The 18,792-nt window shown below is 36.7% G+C and overlaps 1 protein-coding gene across 2 annotated transcripts in view; it reads right to left on the bottom strand.

Moving 5' to 3' along the window:
• CDH12 (cadherin 12) overlaps positions 1-18,792 on the bottom strand; it is a 151,192-nt gene that overhangs the window by 100,217 nt on the left and 32,183 nt on the right. For both annotated transcript variants that reach the window (XM_041397177.1, XM_041397178.1), the window contains exon 2: positions 18,288-18,582. In XM_041397177.1, coding sequence (XP_041253111.1) covers positions 18,288-18,582 — 295 coding nt within the window. The remainder of the gene's footprint in view (positions 1-18,287; positions 18,583-18,792) is intronic.

The raw sequence follows: 18,792 nt of genomic DNA, 5'->3' as shown, positions 1-18,792 counted from the left end.
AAAGCATAGATTGGTAAAACAAGAAAATTCTATGTCAGTGTGGTTCCCCAGATGAAAAATGGACAAAAAAGGAAAATGAAATTTCTCCTAACAAGTTAAAGATCTGCTTCATGAATGGGACCAGTTGCAAAAGCAAATACATTGTACATTACCAAGGTGTGACATGATGTTTCCTCTTGAACAAATATAAAAGAAAGGCATGGTAAGCATCTCCTTAAAAAAAGAACCCAACAAGTGCATGAAAAAAAAGCATCTTTAAAGGTCATCAGTTTTTCCTATGGCCTCTGGCTAACAAAAAGAATTAAAAAAAGAACAGCACTGAATGTTGTATATCACCACTGTACTAAAGTGCAGGTGAGAAAATGTGCCTTAAGATAAAACTCTCAGCCAGTGCCTGACATTCTTATATTGTTTTCCTAGCAGAATTTTCCTCTGTATTCTTCATTCAGTAAGCATGTAATCAGTGTGGGTCATCTGCTAGTCTACACACAGAATGGACACACTACACAAAAGTAGTTTAAAATTAAAAGCTGCATGCTTTACATACATTTTAAAGTATTTCAAAATGCTTGAAATTAGATTTGAGATTAAATTACACACTGTTTTGCAGATTTGGGCATATGATCTGTGGGAATACTTGTGAATTTACTAAAAAGTAGAACTAATTTACAAATACAGTGGAAAAATATTCGGAACTGATATGAACATCTGTAGAAATAAAAGATCATGGGAATTCATCAGCCTAGCGAAAGATATGATTTTTATACTTTTTTCAATAGTATTTTCAGAATGCACTGCTGTATGGAGTACTACTCTTCATTTTAAAAGAGCTAGTCTCACAAAATTTTCTGTATTGGAAGATTCCTATTCATTCCAAAAATAAGGTAAGATTTTTCAGAAAAGGGGAATTTTTTTCCACTCAGGTAAATAACAAATACAGTGTATTTGCTAATATGTCTCAAGTCAAACTGGAAAAACAAAACATGAAATAGCAAACAAAATAAATAAACAGGAATAGTATGGGCCTGGGAATTCTGGCTTGGCTCCATTTCTCATATTGCAGTACTACTTCATTGTCAAAAGGCAGTCCTTAAATGAAGATGGGAGATTAGGAGGAAAAAAAAAAAACACTGAGGAAAAGAATGAGGTTCTGAGTTGCTCAGGTACATAAATCTATCTAAGAACTTGAGTTATCTATTTTTGCATGTGGGTATGAAGTTGAAGTTCTTCAATTCTGAGATTGTTTTTAAAACTGAAATTCTGTCCATTTTTCTTTTGAATGAAAATACCTGAAAATTTTCATGGACAATATTAACTAATCCCACTACACTTTTAGTGTAGAGTATGTGGTGTTCTGCAAATTGGAATGCAGTATTAACTGTCTGTAGTTCAGGCATCTGTGGAAAAAACAATCAAACAATGAGGGGCCCCATTTTTTTGCCCACATTAGAGAAGCAATTGAATTTGGCACCTTATTTGTCTAGTTTGGATAAGGCAGAGTAAAATATAGGTAAGCATACAGTACAGATCAGATTTTAAAGGCATCTATCTTCCTTATAATAAAAATGTAGGTATTTCTGTCAGTGAAAACAATTTTTTTTTTTTATCAGATAAATTTTATTAAGGTATTAAGTATTTGTTAGCACAATGTGTGAAGAGAAAAACAGGTGTGTGTGAGCTGTGAAGCTGACTCCAGTCACCAAGGATGACTGCCATGCTCCTGTACATACATCTGCCAGGCATCACTTGAGGGAGCAGAAATGTGCTGGAGACAGATGTATGCAAAATACCAGAAATATAGAGTCTCATTAACTCTAGGCTATGTCAAAGAAAACACACAAAGCTGATAATTCCTGCCTCATTATTTGAGTATTTAAAAGGCAGCACTGAAATCACCACTCAGAAAGCCTTCAAGAGAGTCTCACTCCACATCTACACAATCCTCACCACTGCCGTACCCCCACCCTAGTACAGAAATAGTGTGTGCTCAAAACATCTCACTTTCCCAGATGTTTAGTCAGAGGACTTCTCTCAGCAGGAGCTCAACACTGAAACTCGTCTGAAGAAAAGCTTCAAGATGTCTTTTTCTGGGAATTCCCTTGGCTTCATCCTCACTGTCCTGAGTTACCCCTGCCACCCAGGGTGGTTTATCCTCCTTCCTTCCCTGTCATTTGAGCATCGTCAAAAGATTACACTGATCAAACAGTAGCAGTAGAAGTTATTTTCTCTTCATGGAGGGTTATCCTTGGATAAAATGACAAATACCAGGCCAGGTCAGGACTTCCACTCAAGAATCCTATTACATTGCCCCATGGCCCAAATATCTTGGCTAAGCACAGCCTTGGATTCATCTAAAATGTGAATGAAAGCCTGAGTGCAAACTTTAGGAACATAACTACTCAGCACACCACTTGGCATGAGTTTCATTTAAAGAAAACTTTAAAGGGTAATGAAGCCAGTGAGATCCAATAATTATATTTTAAAGTAAGTAATTAAGATTTATTATTGAAATAATTGAAGGAAATATGGTAATACAATATACAGTTTCATTTCCTTTCTCCATGGTCATTCCTTCATCATGTTCTTCTGTCCCTTATCGGTAACCCAACATTCAGGTGCATAACTGGTAATTGGATAGCTCTGAGGAAAAATCAAAGCCCAAACTTTCTTTATCTGCCTAATCTCCTAATTGCTATAAAATGTAAGCAGAAAACATTTGTTTGCCTTCCTCTGCTGTCACTGCACTTTGGACTGACAAATATTTGTTACAAGAGTTACAGCAGTTCTTCTTTGAGGAGACTTTCTCTTATTTGGGAGTTCTGAGCCATCACTTCTACAACATATCCTTCTCCTGATGTGATTAAAGTATATACATAGCTATAGTTATACATATATATATATATATACTTTGCAAATATTTCACTGGTTGTCTGTTAGTTTGATAAATAAATGTGTTGAAAAATGATGATTGCTTAATTAAAATACCTGGACTTTGGAAAATAGGAGTAAAATCAAACAATGATGCTTAACTGTCTCTGTAGGAAGGGCACAGCATTCTTTTATAATTTTAGTTTTAATCCCTTGTATCCTATTTGAGGGCTTTAATGCCTCAATTTTATTTCAATGCATTATGTTCTTTAAACAAGACACAAGACAAAAAAAGACCAGAGCAACAACCAAATAAATTGTGACCACACCTAAATGCATAAATGCAAGAATTTCAATATTTGTACAGCACAGATAGGAAACAGAAAATTCTAGTTAAGGGTGATACAAACGGGCATAACTTTGTATTTCACATGGTTAAAATGATAAAGGTGGAAACTCTACAATTCTTACCAGATAGGAGTTTAAATCATTTACTCATTAGAGTTATTCTGAGCCTACTCTGGGATTTTTTCATCTGATTTGCATTTTTCTCTCTATTTTGATGATCAAAATCATTTGTCTCTGGAGATCAGATAAAAAGCAATGCTTAAGATGGCACCACTGGCCAAAAAAAAAAAAAAAAAAAAAAAAAAGAAAAAAAAAGAAAAAAAAAAAAGAAAAGGGAAGAAAAGCAAAAAACTGAAAAAAGAAAAAAAAGTCAGAATAATTAAAGATAATTAAAATGGTAAAGGCAGAGTATATCGCTGTTGTCCAGGCTGATGTGTAGTCTGACGCTTCTAAGGTAAGTATTCTATTCTAGAAATTTCCCTTTATATTCTACTTCCCAACATTTTTATGTTTATTCATGTATTCTACAACCTGTAAGGTGAGGTAAGCAAGCCTTGATATTTATAAAATTCTGAACTTGTGAAATACCAGAGTTAAAATTAAATGCACCTAATATGGCCTAGATATCCTGCTTAACTCACAAAAACAGAGTTCTACATTTCAGAGGAAAACATTTGCCCAACATCTGTTGTGTTAAAATTTTAGAGACCAATCTACATCTGTTAAAAATCAAATCCAGATCTGCATGGTTATCGACTCACTAAACTAATCCTGCTCATATTTTTTAATGAACATTAATATATTGTCCTGTTATTCACCTGCTTTACTAACCTTTTACTACTTTTTTTTTTTTTGTATTCATCAACATTTTTTTTCCCTGACACCTTTACAGACATATTTTAGAAGCCATACTGTTTTTTAAGGTAATTTTCCCCAGTTCACTTGCACAGACATCCTGTCTGTTTATTGTCAGTTCTGGTACCAAATAAGTATTAAGAATCAAGCTCTGCAATGAATATTTCTTCTCAGTTTTCATCAACTTCAAGACTACATCTATAAAACAGAGATGTGACATTATGTGGTGCACATATTATGCACAACAATACTGAGGGCATGAATCATAAAAACGAGCCACTGCAAAATGCAATAAGCCCAGATGCAGGTTTTTTCTCTTTGGTGTTATTTACATGCCTAACAAAGAGATCCATACAAGTGAGCTTATTAGGGAAAAGATGCTGTAAGAAATACCAATGAGAAAGGCTGTATCCTAGATATCTTCTTTCTCAGAAATTATTTACTGGGGATAAAAATTTTGAACTCTTTTCTGCGTTAACAGTTTAAAGCAACCTTATTGCGATAAAATGAAGAAGCAGAAGATGTTGCCCTCCTGACTGCTCAGTGGATACATAAGCTACAGAATTTTTAAATCATTCTCCTGTTATGTGTTGGTTGAATGCTTATTTCCTACCTCCTAAGTGAATGCTCTCTCAAGCGCATCACTCATGAAAAAAAAGGAGGAAGCTGATCTGTTTTATGTAGGATCATTAAATATTTATCAGGCCCAAAAAAAGGGAGAAAGAAGAAAAGCTACAAAAGGCTCTGGTGGTTAAAACATAAGGAGGGGGTATTCAAAAAAGGGAAGGTATTAAAGCTGCATCTGCAGCATCTTGTGTGAGTTTTCTACCTACCTCTCTGCAAAATGAAAAACATATAACCTCTCCTCCAGCAACATTTTGCATGGGATATAACTCTGAACTCTGAAAATGTCACTGACTGGCTTCCGAAAGAGAATTAGGTATATCTACTTTATGATTTCTGACAGTGCTTAGGCATTAATTGGCTTCTAGCTGCTCAGCAGTGTAAAGTTCAGATGCTTCTATGCGCAAGCAGATTTAGGACAGAGATGACATTTTAGGTACCCATGGAAAAAAAAATATCATGGAATTTTACTTTTTTTACAGTTTCAGGCAGGTGCTAAGATATTTCATGTGGAATCAGACAAATAAATGCATGTGGGTGTCTAACCCTCAATGGCATGCCCTCACTTACTGTAGTAGTTCTGAATTTGATTGTTGTTTGGTCTGATTGGACTCCAGAGACATTGCTCCAAGTACCTGTCCAAATTTCCAGGACATGTTGACTCATATTTATAATGTAGGTCAGCAAGAGTTAGGTGTCTGTAGATAAGGGATTCTCAGTATAGTTTGAGGAACTTAGTGGTACAGCTCAAGCTATTAAAAATATTTGGAAGTCTAAAGACTGACTATGGTTTTCAAAACCATTTATATGCCCTACACTTAGTCATACCAAGGAAAAAAAAAAACCAAGATTCATGTAAAACTCTCAGTGCCGATTTTCCTTTAAAAATCTGTCCTGAGTACATGCTGATGAAAAGCTTCCATGAACAAGACCCTACAAGAGTCTAAAATCTCTACTGTTGATAAGAGCAGTACTGATGTGATGCACAGTGTCTACAAGTAAGTCAATACTCAAATCATAGAACATATTTGCAGTGTGAGAGGTGCAGCTTCAGCAGCACTGGAAATGAACCATCAGGATATTCCTGCAAGGTAGCTGGTGAGTTAGTGTCCCAAAGTCTCTTGTACTATGCTGCCATAAAACCTGTCCTGTCATCACTGTTACTGTCCCCTCGTGATAACCAAAGTAAATCGATCAAGGTGGCTAAAATATAAAGCATCCAGACTGCAGTGTAGGTATTACTGAGCTGCCACAACTTCATCTCTACAGTAAATCAGTAGGATGTGCTGGTGCAGTTCTTATCCCTTATCTTTCCTTTAAATCAGCCGTTCAAAGATCTCTTATTGCTGTGCAGTGGCCCAAAGAGAGGATTCTTTCTTTACAGCTTGCCAGTTCAATTACTAGCTTCATATGGATTTTGGAATTTAAGGAGCTGATGCCTTGCTACGATCTTTTGATTCAGGCAGACAGTCTGACATCTTGGCACCTCTCGGGTCATTTATGTAAGATTTTCTTCAGAAGGAAAAGCTAGAATTTGCTTTTGCTTATTTCTTACAAAGAAAAGCTGATGGGGGAACTGATTATCCAACAACTTTATGTTGCAACGATTCCTAGTACAGCAGTGTCAGTATCTGGGTTGTGTGAAATAAAAACAGCTGTTTACATTTCTTCACTCACTGCCTCTCCCTCCACAAATGTTGAATTCCCCCTCCCTTATTCCCTCACCAGTATTGCAAACAAAACTATCAGAAACAGTGATTTAATATGTCATAATAAATCTATTTTTACTACTCAACCAGCGTAAGATTTCTCTCTCCCCCCCCCCCCCCCCCCCCCCACTGTATTACCAATTGGATGATCTTTGGAAGGCACACAGGATCATCCACTGTTTGAACAACAAGGTGCTATGCCTCACTGCATTATGCTCAGTGATTAATATTGATTTAGGACTTAAAACCTGTGAACAAAGGATTCATTGAGAATCATATGGAAAAATCATGAAAGAATCCCAGGACTATCAAGCATCTGTTAAAAACTGTCTGAAAGGGTTTGGTTTGTGTTCAGGCATAAGGTGATATGGAGTGAAAGCAGCAAGAAAAAGTAGATGAATTTGCAGCTACTGAAGCAGAGAAGTCGCAAGTAGGGCTGATAATTTGAGCATCTGTGTCTGTATCATCTCCTGCAAGACCATAAATTGTAGACTTGAGCACTTGAAGCTGCCCTTCAGGCATCTTTCTCATCTGAATTCTCTCAAGGCTATTGAAAATATTGATTACTGCTGCCTTATCGCTAAAAGGACAGCAAAAGTAGCAGGGTCTCAGAGGCAAGCAGTAAGTGATTGAGACATGAAAAGTTTTCCACATAGAACTTTAAAGATTTTATCTGTTTAATTTAGAAAAGAGACAAAAAAGATGTGGCATGATAGAGATGTATTCATTAGGTAGGACTATACCTACATAATCTGCTATTGTACACCTTTTATCTTCCAGACTAAAAGTCAAAAATGTTAAAAACAGGGAAAAAATTGTTTTGTAGAATGACATGAGAAATTTAGGCAATGCACAGCCACTACACCTAACAAAAAGGGGATTAGAAAAATATTTGACATGTGTGTGAACCCAAACAACAATCCTTTTTAAGAGATAGAGAAGTAGTAAATTGTGCTTGGATAAAATTTAGTCCCAAATAGGCTGTGACATTATAATCTGCCTAAATGTGTATTTAACCTTCTCCCAGGCTCTAGTTCTGGAAATTTACAGATATGAGAGGATAGATAGGTTTGTAAAGTGATGTTTCTACAAAGTCGGAATCTTAGCTGCATCTTATGTTTCAGATAAGTTGGGATACTTTTTAAAATCAGAACAAATGATAAAATTGGTGCTTGCTGTGCTAACAGCAATAAACACAGAGGGAAAATCAAAGATATTATTGAGGAGATGTTCTCTCAAGACTGCTCCATAGGTGTTATTGTACAAGCTGGCTTGTACTGATAAATAAGAAGAATACTGATACCTTGAGTGCTTATGCATTAACACCCTTTAAGCTTTTTATGAAAATAAGAGAACTGTTCTGAAGTTTTGTTAACAGAAATAATAGCTGTCCTTTTAGCAGTGTCAACATAAATCAAGTTGAAGGCAGTATTGAAGGTGTTAATTTCTCTCCAGAAGCTCTTGAAGTGAAAGCTGAACAGTCTATAAAGATTTTTCCTCTTCCTCTGCTGTCATTCTTTACTTTCACACCTGCCTGAAGTCAACTCCCCTTCTATTTCCAGTCTTTGCTTCTTTAATCCTCAGTGATGTCACATTTACTGCTGGCTTCTGCACAAAAGGTGCTCAGACATAACTGGCAAGTAAGGATGTCTAGACAGTGAAAATTTACTTTACTGTGATATTTCAGATAGTTTTGGATTTTCACTTCATCCTGCATCCTTCCAGAAAAAAACCGTTAAAACTGCACTCCAGAAAACAATACTGGCACTGCTGAGTTTTTAGCAAAGAGAACAGTTTCTTTCATTCCCATTGGTCTTCCAATTTAGTTATGACCTGTTTAGCTTGCAAGCTGACTAACTTGCCTGGAAAGTAATGACAACCTGTCTTGTCGTCTGCTATATGGAAGACAAATCAGGGAACAGGCAAATGCACCATGTTCCAAGCTTCAGAGAATGCCTTGTCTAGGGATTCCAAGCCAGCCAGTGCTTGTCTTCTCAGGGTGATATAAAGAATGCTCCCTTACTAATACAGGAACCACCTGCTTAATTTTCTAGTCACCAGCTTACCTGTGGGATGACTCACTAGGCAACCATCTGGTTTTTCATAAAAAGGTTTAAGAGAATTACATGTTTGCACCTTTCAGTTGTACAGAAACTTAGCAAAATATCTCATGTGGAAAGGTTTCAATGAGCTCTATCAGGATCCTTGTTGAGAAAAGGCTGGAAGGATGGCAGATTCCTGTTACCAGAAGATCTGTAAAGGTTCCTTAGTTAGGAAAAACCTACAAGTGTGCAGGACAGATATTGGACTGGATTGCCAATCTATGCTGCTACTTACTACAAACAAGGAGAACGGTTAAGTACCTAGCACTCATTAAATCCAAGGTTGGCAGACAGATACACCTACTAATTGGCTGACATTCCATTTAAAGATACTCTTGTATGTGCTGTTCCTCAGTCTGCAGATATTTTTAGACCTCTGGTTTATGTAGATTTTCTTTTTCTAAGGTATTATTTTTATCTGCAATGTCTTTGCTGTAGACTTTAGGCCTTATGGGATTCTCTTAACAGGACAAGTCTTAGTTCTTGTTAAGCCAGATTCTCATGAACACTTTTCTTATCACTCCAGGCCTTCCTAGGATTACATCTAATTTGCCACACAGTGTTATTTCTGCACACAGAATTAAAACCTTTAATCATATTTGGTTTAGTGATTCCCATTTGCTTAGTAATTTTGAGACTATTTTGTATTCTTTTTTGCCCTCCTCTAGGGCTGATGATGACTAGATTGCTTCACACAATCCATCAGTGGCTGATTTCTTAGACTTCTAATATTTCTTAGTACAGAATATCAGTCATGTCTGCTTTCATTGTCTTGTTTTACTGCAGAGTAAAACACAAACACTGGTGACTAGAACACTAGATATGCACTCACTTTCCATGCAAAATAGCCATTAAAATCCTTTTAAAATTTGGCTTGTTATTATTACCTGCAGTGTTTTTATGGGAAGATGGGTAGGACATGATTACTTGTCATAAATGAAGAGCTGCCTTGTGCCAGTGAAACCTTGCACTTGTTTCTTCTCTGAAAAGTTATAAATAGAACTGAGTGCATAACCAAAAAAAAAAAAATAGTTCAGTGGCTGAAAAGCAACTTTAAGCAAAATTTATATTCATAGCCATGCAGGCAGAAGCTTGAAAAGCAGCTTTTATAAAACATATTTAATGTTTACAGTCGCTCAGTGGTGGAGAAGAGTAATACTTTTAAAATACATTTAATGTTTAAAACCACTTGGTGGCCAAAAGAACATCTCTTACTGAAAAGCTATTTAATGTCCAGAGTAATTTTGCAGTAAGAAAAAAGCAACTTCTTGTTAATTTTTATCATTTACAACTGATCTGTGGCTACTAAAAAGACTATCAATACAACACATTTTATGTTTACAGATATTACATGCCCACATAAAAACAATTTCTATATTGTTCAATACCAAACTTAAAATATTAATTTCTTTCCCTCATCAACTGTGTAATTAACAAAAAAATTAACACATAAGCCCAACAATTGTAATACAATATATCTTGAACCTAAAGGCATTTATGCAAACAGCAAGACTTGACTAATAAAGCTTCTCCATATATACAAAAAGAGCTAATACTCAATATCACTGAAACTACCAACAATATTTAGAATATAGATTTAGAACAAACCTAATTACTTAATTTTAATAATTAAAGCATTGCTTGGACACCTAAAAAATGTTAGGTTGTATCAAAAGATGTGTATGATAAAATATATTATTTTATTTATACATCTGAGCTACAATAAAGTCTGTGTGTGGAAACAAAGTGGTTTTAACTGCTGTGTCATGGGTTCTTAGCTTTGCCCACACAGAGTTAAACACAATCACATAGAGAATCAAAGAATGGGTAAGGCTGGAGGAGACCACAGTGAGCCATTTGGTCCAACCTCCCTGCTTGAGCAGGGTTGTCCTAGAGCACATTGCTTAAGATTGTGTCCAGATGGTTCTTGAGCAAGGGAGCCTCCACAACCTCTCTGGGCAATCTGTTCCAGTGCTTAGTCACCTCATCTTCAGGTGGAATTTTCTGTACATCCATTTCTGCCTGTTGCCTCTTGCCTTACTACCTGGCCCAGGCAAGAAGAGGCTGGCTCATCCTCATGACACAATGCTTACCAACATTTATCAGGTCCCTTCTGTGTTGTTTCTTCTCAAGGCTGAACAGGCTGAGCTCCCTCAGCCTTTCCTCATAAGAGAGATGCTATGGTCCCATAATCCAAATCTGGAGACAGCACTCCAGCTGTGCCTCCCCAGGAACAGAAACGCCTCCCTCAATCTGCAGGCTATGCTCTTCCTAATGCACCCCAGGATACCTCTGGCCTTCTTGGCCACAAGGACACACTGCTGGCTCTTGTTGTCCATGAGGGCTCCTAGGTCCTTCTCCACAGAGCTGCTTTCCAGCAGTTCTTCCCCCAGCCTGTGCTGGTGCATGGGGTTATTTTTCCCTAGTTGCAGGACCCTGTACTTGCTTTGTTGAATCTCAGGAAGTTCTTCTCTGCCCATCTCTCCAACCTGTTGAGGTCCCTCTGAGGGGCTGCAGAGCCCTCTGGGGTACTGGCCACTCCTCCCAGCTTTGTGCCATCAGTGAACTTGCTGAGGAGGAACCTGCACCTTCATCTAAGTCATTGGTGAAGAAGTTAAACAATATTGAACCCAGTATTGAACCTTGGCAGATACCACTAATGACAGGCCTCCAACTAGGACTTGTGCCACTGATTACAACCCTCTTTTTTCTGGTTCCCCTCTGCCCCATAATTGAAGCTGCTTAGTTGCCCAGGCAGCTTCAATTATGTGGTCTATCATAAAGAAACACTTTTGTTTCAAGAGCTTTCACTGCCTACTTGTAATATTCTCTCAATATCTCAGTGTTGGGGTTTCTTAACATGCTTTTTGTTTTACATTTTATGCAATGTCCTGTATATAGGGAAAAACACTCTTTGAGAAAAGGCAAACCAGCCCCAACCTGTCTTCCCCTCTGCTCCTTCCTTAAAACTCACTTTCCTACACAGTGTCAAAAAAAGTTATTCTGATGATCAGCACAGTAGATGTATCTTTTCAAAATTAAAACAAAAAGAGAATCAGAAAGGCAAGAGCTGTAATTAAAAAAAAAGTAGTTCTTAGCGGGAAATCACTGAACCATCAATTGTGATGAGTTATCTGTCACCTGACATAGCCCCAGGAAAGAACAGAGAAAAACAATGATGGAACATGGATTTTTCTGAAACATATTCTGAATGACCCAGGGCACCAGGTCTGACCCAAGTGATGGAAAAAATTTGTATGCTTTAATAAAGTATCAAATTAGAGGACATGTGGATGTGATCCTGTAAGGTGAAATTCAGTGCAGTTTTGTGAAGGGAAGTTGCTCTTCACTAAACCTATTAAAACTATTGGGTGCATCAGTGAGTATATAGCTCAAGATTACTGGCATAGATTAAGAGTATCTAAATTAAAAAAAAAAAAGTTTTCAGCAAGGTTCCTAAGCAAAGACTCAAAAAAAAAAAAAAAAAAAAAAAAAAAAAAAAAAAAGAGTAAGTTTAAGATACAACAGCTTTTCCTTATATAATCCAAATAAAAAGAGATCTAAAAACAGTAGGAATAAATTGCCAGTCTTTATATGAGAGAGGGGTTGCCACTGGCATCTCTCTTGGATCTGAACTCATAGGTTGCCAGTAAAAGAGAATATATGAACAGGTGACAGCTTGACAAAATGAAAGCTTTGCTGCAAAGTGCTACAGGGGAATCTTAACATAGCATGAAACTGAGAAAATGGAACTTCACATGGAGAAACACAAAGAGGCTTCAGAAAAAGTAACTTATCAGAACTCCTGCAGAGGTGGGTTGTAGCTCTGTCACCTATTAATTCTTGATCTTGGGATCACTATGGAAAATCCTCCAAAGTTTTCTTCTCAATGATCAACAGCAGACAAGAAAAAGGAAAATGATCATTGGGAATAATTCAACAAGGAAAACTGGATAAAAATAAAACATACTCAAGATGTTGTTATCTCGACTATGACATCCAATTCCCATCATTTTCTTTACGGACTTGATAATACCAGAAAAAAACCCTGGAGACCAGGCTGGAGCTGGAGGGGCTACAGACAATGGCTGCAGACAGATTATGCTGTCGGTTATCTGTTCATGAGCATGCATAATGCCATTCAAAAGTACCTCTGGTCTCAATGGATTCCCAAAGTAATATCTTCTGCAACAGCCTTGGTAAGCTTTTGGAAACCCTTAAAAATATATTGCCATCAGCAAGGAATCTGTATCAAAGGCAGACTCATTCAGCATTTGCTCCAATGCCTTATAGTCCTTCCTTCTCCAGCCCCTTATCACTGTAAGCTTCAGGCTAAACTCAGACAAACAGTGCTAAGCTGAGCCAAACCAGAGTGCAGGTTATTACCCACCACTTCACCAGGTTAATTTTCTACGTATTGTAATTCTTGCACATGTAACTACATGGATGGATATATTAAACATATGTTCCATTTGCGGATGTATATATATGCTCCGTTGTCAATGTTCAAATATAAGCCAATGTTTAAATAAAAGCCAATTAAGTATTCACTCCAGAAGGAAAACTGCTAGAAAATTTATAGAGACTATTTTCACACTGACAGTACCAACTGTAAGCAAATCCATAAGACTCTTCAGGTAGCTACACCACTGAGGAACACAATAAAAATAACCTGACATCAACTTTCTATTATCATTGACCATCTTGGTCTGCCATGGTGATCTGGAGTTTGTAGAGTCCCATCTAATCAATAAAGAGTTAATATGGTGGAAAAGTATGAAACGAAATTGTGTAGGAAAGAACATATGGTAGCTGTATATTGTGGAATTGAGGGGTTTAGTAGAGGCCTAGCTGGTCTATGTTTAAGCATAGAGGTATAATGAAAAGACCTTAGAAAATAATTAGGAGACTGTGACAATAGAAGTCATAAATTTGCTGTTAAAATCAGCATATTCAGTGAAAGAAATGCATAAGAAAGCAAATGCATTTCTGTGCACATTTTTGTGTATAAATATATAAAAAATATATAATAATATCTTTCCTTGAATGTGTGCTTAATGCTGCTATGCCCCCATTCTCAGTCATCTGGACTGATAGCTTTAATAAGGGGATAACCTTGGTTTAAACTCAGCTATATTTGCATGCTTACGTCAACTGTATTGCAACAGAAGCTGGCACAGCTGCCAGAAGCAACAACACAGTTGATTAAACTATACTTAAGGAGAACATGTTTTGCTAATACAAACTTAAAAATGGAGATATTAGGAAACCCTTTTCAGTTCTCCTAGATAAATCCATATTTTTTCTTCATTCTACGTTTTGGGACCTATGCTAAACCAAGAAAACAAAGTTATTGATAAAACCAATCCAATATAACCAAAAAAACCCAAAAAAAAACCAAACAAAAAAAACAGAATAAAACCCCACAACCAACATTAGGAGTTCAGCTCTTAAGCTTTTATAAGTCTCTTACTAAGCATAAGATAACAGCATAGCAATCAACATTCATAAAATATTAGTTCTGCATTGTAATTTGACTCCATCTGCTGAGTGTTTTTGAAGGGAATTTCAAATAGTTTATAAAATAATTTTCAAAAATAATAAACTATAAATAAAATAATTTTCAGATAGTCCTTTAAAAAGTAAAATCTTCACCATAAAATATTCTGCACCCCATTTATCATTTGAGCAATACAATGTCAACTTTGGAGGCACTGATATCCTTCCACTACAGTGTGGAAGCTGTGCTCACTTTGAAACTATCAGAAGCACTGGAAATCACAGATGGGTACAGCAGCCTGCATGTTACAGCAGTTGGTAACCCAAAGGGCTTTTCAAGAGAAGATCTTTCTTGTTCATGGCTGTGATTGACTTTCCTTTCCATCATACAAGAACAGATTACAGTGCATGTATAGAAAGAGCAAGGCTGGCTGTCCATTCAAACTTTGGCATGAAATAGATTTGCGTCCTAGCTTGTATTGGGTAAATGTCCTTCTAATTTTTTTCTTTGAGAGCATATGAAGAAATTTGGCTCCTGGTAAGGAAGGCACCACTAAGTAAAAATAGCAGTCCTAAAATTATCTCTTCACAAAAAAATAAAAAAATAAAAAAATAAAAAAAAAAATATATATATATATATATATTCAGTACCACTATCTTTTTTAATGAGTGATATTAGTTAAAAGGAAAAACAACCAATATTGAAGTACAGAAACTGTAGAGAAAATTCAATCTGCCCTCAATGTAAATTTGCAGGGAAAAAGTAAACTTCCATCTACAATATGCATGGAAAGTTCTAAGAAAATCTACTGTGAAAAGCACGGCTATGACAGGTATATCTAAGTAGTACCTCTGTGCAGAAAACCAGAACTTGAGAATGACATTAATTTTCTTTTTTTTTGCACTATTTCTAGTAAAAAATTACCAAGGTCCAGTTGATGTACGATTTTATTATAACACTGCAACTGCAACCTGATCCCAGAGGTGAATGCTATGGCATTATTTCAGCCATCCCAGATTCAGCAATAGCGATTATTAGGAAGTCTAGAGACATTACAAAACAGAACCTTGTAGCCATGACAATTTCTAGAAAGTACAATTACTAATAATATTACCACTAACCTTGGAATAAAGTACCAAACTGGGTAAAACTTTGCATGCAGATGTCATGAAACAATAAAAGCCTGCAAGCCACCAGTCACAAAAGCTTGTCAGGCTTACATAAGAGACTAGTAAGGGTTAAAAATGTAGTGTTTCAGTGAATTTCTGACAATTTCCCAAGAAATATGTGCATGAGTGCAGTTTATAATCAATACTGTTTTAAAACTATAGTAAGTGAAATTTTGAACATTTGGTATTTAAAAAGTGGCAACTAGAAAATGAAATTGCTAAAAAAAAAAAAAAAAAAAAAGGATGAGAGGAAGAGTTTATCTGGGTTTTTTCCTAAAGCCAAGACAACCATATGCTGCACCAGTTGAAAAATCAAAGTGATTTTCAATGTCAGCCTCAGGCACTGGTAGGTCTAAGCATCTCTAAAGGTGCAACTAAATGGTGCTGATGATAGAAAGGAGTAGTTTTAGATCCTCTGAGAAATCAGTGCTTGCATAAGGAAGGAAAAACAGATAAAGAGAACAAGAGAATAGCAAGACCTACATCAGAGAAGGCACAATCTCCTGGTACACTACAGAGGACAAGGCATTTCTTCATATTTTTGCTGCAAGACAACCCAAAAGCAAAAATTCTTATCTGCTTTAGTAGCCACTAATTGAAGTTTAGGGTTCCATTTAGGGAACTCTTTTACTTGCATTGCCTTTTCTGATCAATTTTCATCCATCTTTTATTTTTTTTATAGAGGAATAGATATAGTGCATGTGACTGAATAAAGAGAAGACCATGAAGATTTATTTTTGCCATGGCATCCACTTCTGTTTTTCTCAAGGAGAACAAATTGAAAAGCATTTATTTTAAAATGCTGTATGCATGTCACAGTATGCTCAGTTGTATCTCATTTAGTCATGTAACTCCTCATCCATGTAAAAGCCCCCAATGTATGGCACACCTTGAAGAGTATTTCATATGAAGCAAAAGCTCTGTTAGCATTTAATTTGCTTCACACACATATTTAAGAAAATAACAAAGAAATATGGGGGAGAACAACAGAATAAGGGAATGAATGTAGGCACTGTTTTCTGCTGTGCTAACACCACCACTGATTTTCATTTTTTCTTTCTGCTAAGGTTTGAAACGCAATTTCACTACCAACCATAAGTTCACTGGTGAGAAATGTTATTCTGAATTTGCCAGACACAGGTGTCAAAATGTAACAAATGGTTTTCATCTATACATAATACAACTGTAAGTAATATCACTATGCATCTCATTAGGGGAAAAAATAGTGCATCAATATTGTGAATCTACAGACAGAGTCCTGTAGGTGACTGCAGCAAATGCTTCCCAACACTTCTATAAGATTAACATGATTATCTCTATATGTCTACTTACATCACATTTTATCACATTCTACTGCTCCTTACCAAAAAATTTAAAACAATGCCTCATTAATTCTATGTAGCAACTTGTGTAGATAGCTAGTCGCCTCCCAGATGACTTTAAAATGCCGTGTGTGACGTGGAAGCACAGAAGTTCTGCTGTGTTTCAGGGGAGAGCCTATGGTGCAAGAGGGAGGCTTCTCTCTTCTCCTGATGGACTGGGGGGTGCTCATGTGAAAGGAGGGTATTGGAGTGAGAATTAATGTGTTAGAGGGGATTTGAATGTTAGAGGACTGAGGGGAGGAGGAGTGTTTCGAAAGTGTTCTATTGTGGATTGTTGTGTGTGTGTAGGTTTCCCCTTCCTTTTTGTGTCTGTGGATATTAATGAAGTGTTGGGTGGTTTTTTTTTCCCTCCATTCCCAAGTTAGAGCCTGCTTTGTTCTGTTCCTGGGTCACATCTCACAGTGACCATTTTGAGGAATACACATTTCATGGGGGGCACTGGCACTGTGCCAGAGTCAATCCATGACAGGTGCATAGCTGAAGGGGAACAGCATCCCTCTTCCACTTCAAAGTCAGAAAACTTCCAAAACTGTTAACAATTACCAGGAGTATGAAATGGCTGGTACTGCCTTGTGAAGTACTGGGAAAATGCATTTTAGGAGAGAGAAGGGTAATAAGCTGGAACTAGCACTGGGAAGTTAAATGACTCCCAGCCCAGAACAAATTAATTTCTGGTGCCTGCAGGGAAACCCAAAATGCCATCTGGCAGCAGGATACAAGCACTGTACTTATGTTGCAAACACACTGCTCAGGACCACTGGAGAATCAGCCATCAGGAAGAGACCAAAAGGGCCCGTTCAGCCTATTCCTCTGCTCCAAAGCAGGATCGATGCTCTTTATGTCATTCCTGGCAAATTTCTATCGTGTTGTGAAAATTCTTTAAGAAAAACCTGTTCCAGTACTTCAGTATCATTACTGCAGTCCACCTTTCTCTGAGAAGAATTACTCTGTCCTCTGTACACTAGGTTTTTGAAAACTTACCATGTTCCCAGGCAATCTTTTTCTTTTTCTCTTTTTCTCTTTTTTCTTTTTTTTTCTTTTTTCTTTTTTCTTTTTTTTTTTCTTTTTTTTAACTTAGGAGTCTAATGCACTAAAGATTTTTTTGGATGTTAGGCTTTTGATAACTTGACCCACTCTTGCAGACTCTCATTCTTGCATTGTGACAAGGCAAGGGCAATAGCTACTTTGAGCATGCAGAGTATAAGAGTATAACAGGAAAAAGAATTGTCCCCTAATGCATAATTAGGAGATCATGCAAGGGCTGTAGGAATTTAAGAGCCACAAAGATAAAACCATTTAAAAGACAAGATGCTTTACTGTAAACAGACAATCTAATTTTTTCCAGCAAACAACGAATGTAAACTAAGAAGAGAGAGGAATGCACCACATCATGTGACATAACAGGTTTGGAGTTAGAGAACCCCTGGACCTTAGCATACCTTCCTTGAATATATATATATATATTTTTTTTTTTTTTTTTTTTTTTTTTAACTCATCCTACCCTCAGAAACTTAACATCACAGGTACTCATATTGCTGGATAACAAGTTTCTAAATAAGCAAACAAAGCTAAAACAAAACTGTAATCTAGGCACAGAATATTAGAAACATTTCTAATAATAAGTTTTAGAAGTTTTTTTTTCATTTCATCCCTCTCTCAGCCAGAAAAGTACACTGAGGCAATTAAGTCATATGCAATTAGTTATCAAGCATTTACAGCTCCTTACTCACCCACTGGAGACATTTCTGGGACACTGGCAACATAAGGCCCATCCAGAAACTTTGGCTCATTATCATTAATGTCCTGCACTTTGATGATGAACTCTGATTCAGGCTCTAGTGGTTTCTTGGTGTCAACATCCACAGCCTGAGCCCGGAGTGTGTAGAAAGGTTTTTCTTCTCGATCTAGGCTCCTTATGGCATGAATGTCTCCTGTGGTCTCATCAATGGTAAAAACCGTGCCAGCACCATCTCCTGAAAGGGTATATTTAACAGTGCCGACTCCCTTGTCCAAGTCAGAATGAAGCTGGAGAAGAAAAAGAAGAACAAAAGAGAGGACAGAAACATTAATGGCTTTTGCTAGGCCAGATAGCTCTTTTTTTTTTTTTTTTTTTTTTTTTAAATGTAATAAAAGACTTTGGAGGAACCAATTTCTTAAGTCCTTAACTGTCTTTAAGTGCATGTAAAAAATGTGGGTAGTATGTTATGCAAGACTTTTACTCCTATCCAGTACAGC

Source organism: Onychostruthus taczanowskii, unplaced genomic scaffold, assembly GCF_017590055.1.
Source record: "Onychostruthus taczanowskii isolate IOZ18803 unplaced genomic scaffold, ASM1759005v1 scaffold137, whole genome shotgun sequence".
Lineage (NCBI taxonomy): Eukaryota > Metazoa > Chordata > Aves > Passeriformes > Passeridae > Onychostruthus > Onychostruthus taczanowskii.
Note: the sequence above shows the minus strand (reverse complement) of the source record. Positions and strands in the feature narration are given on the sequence as shown.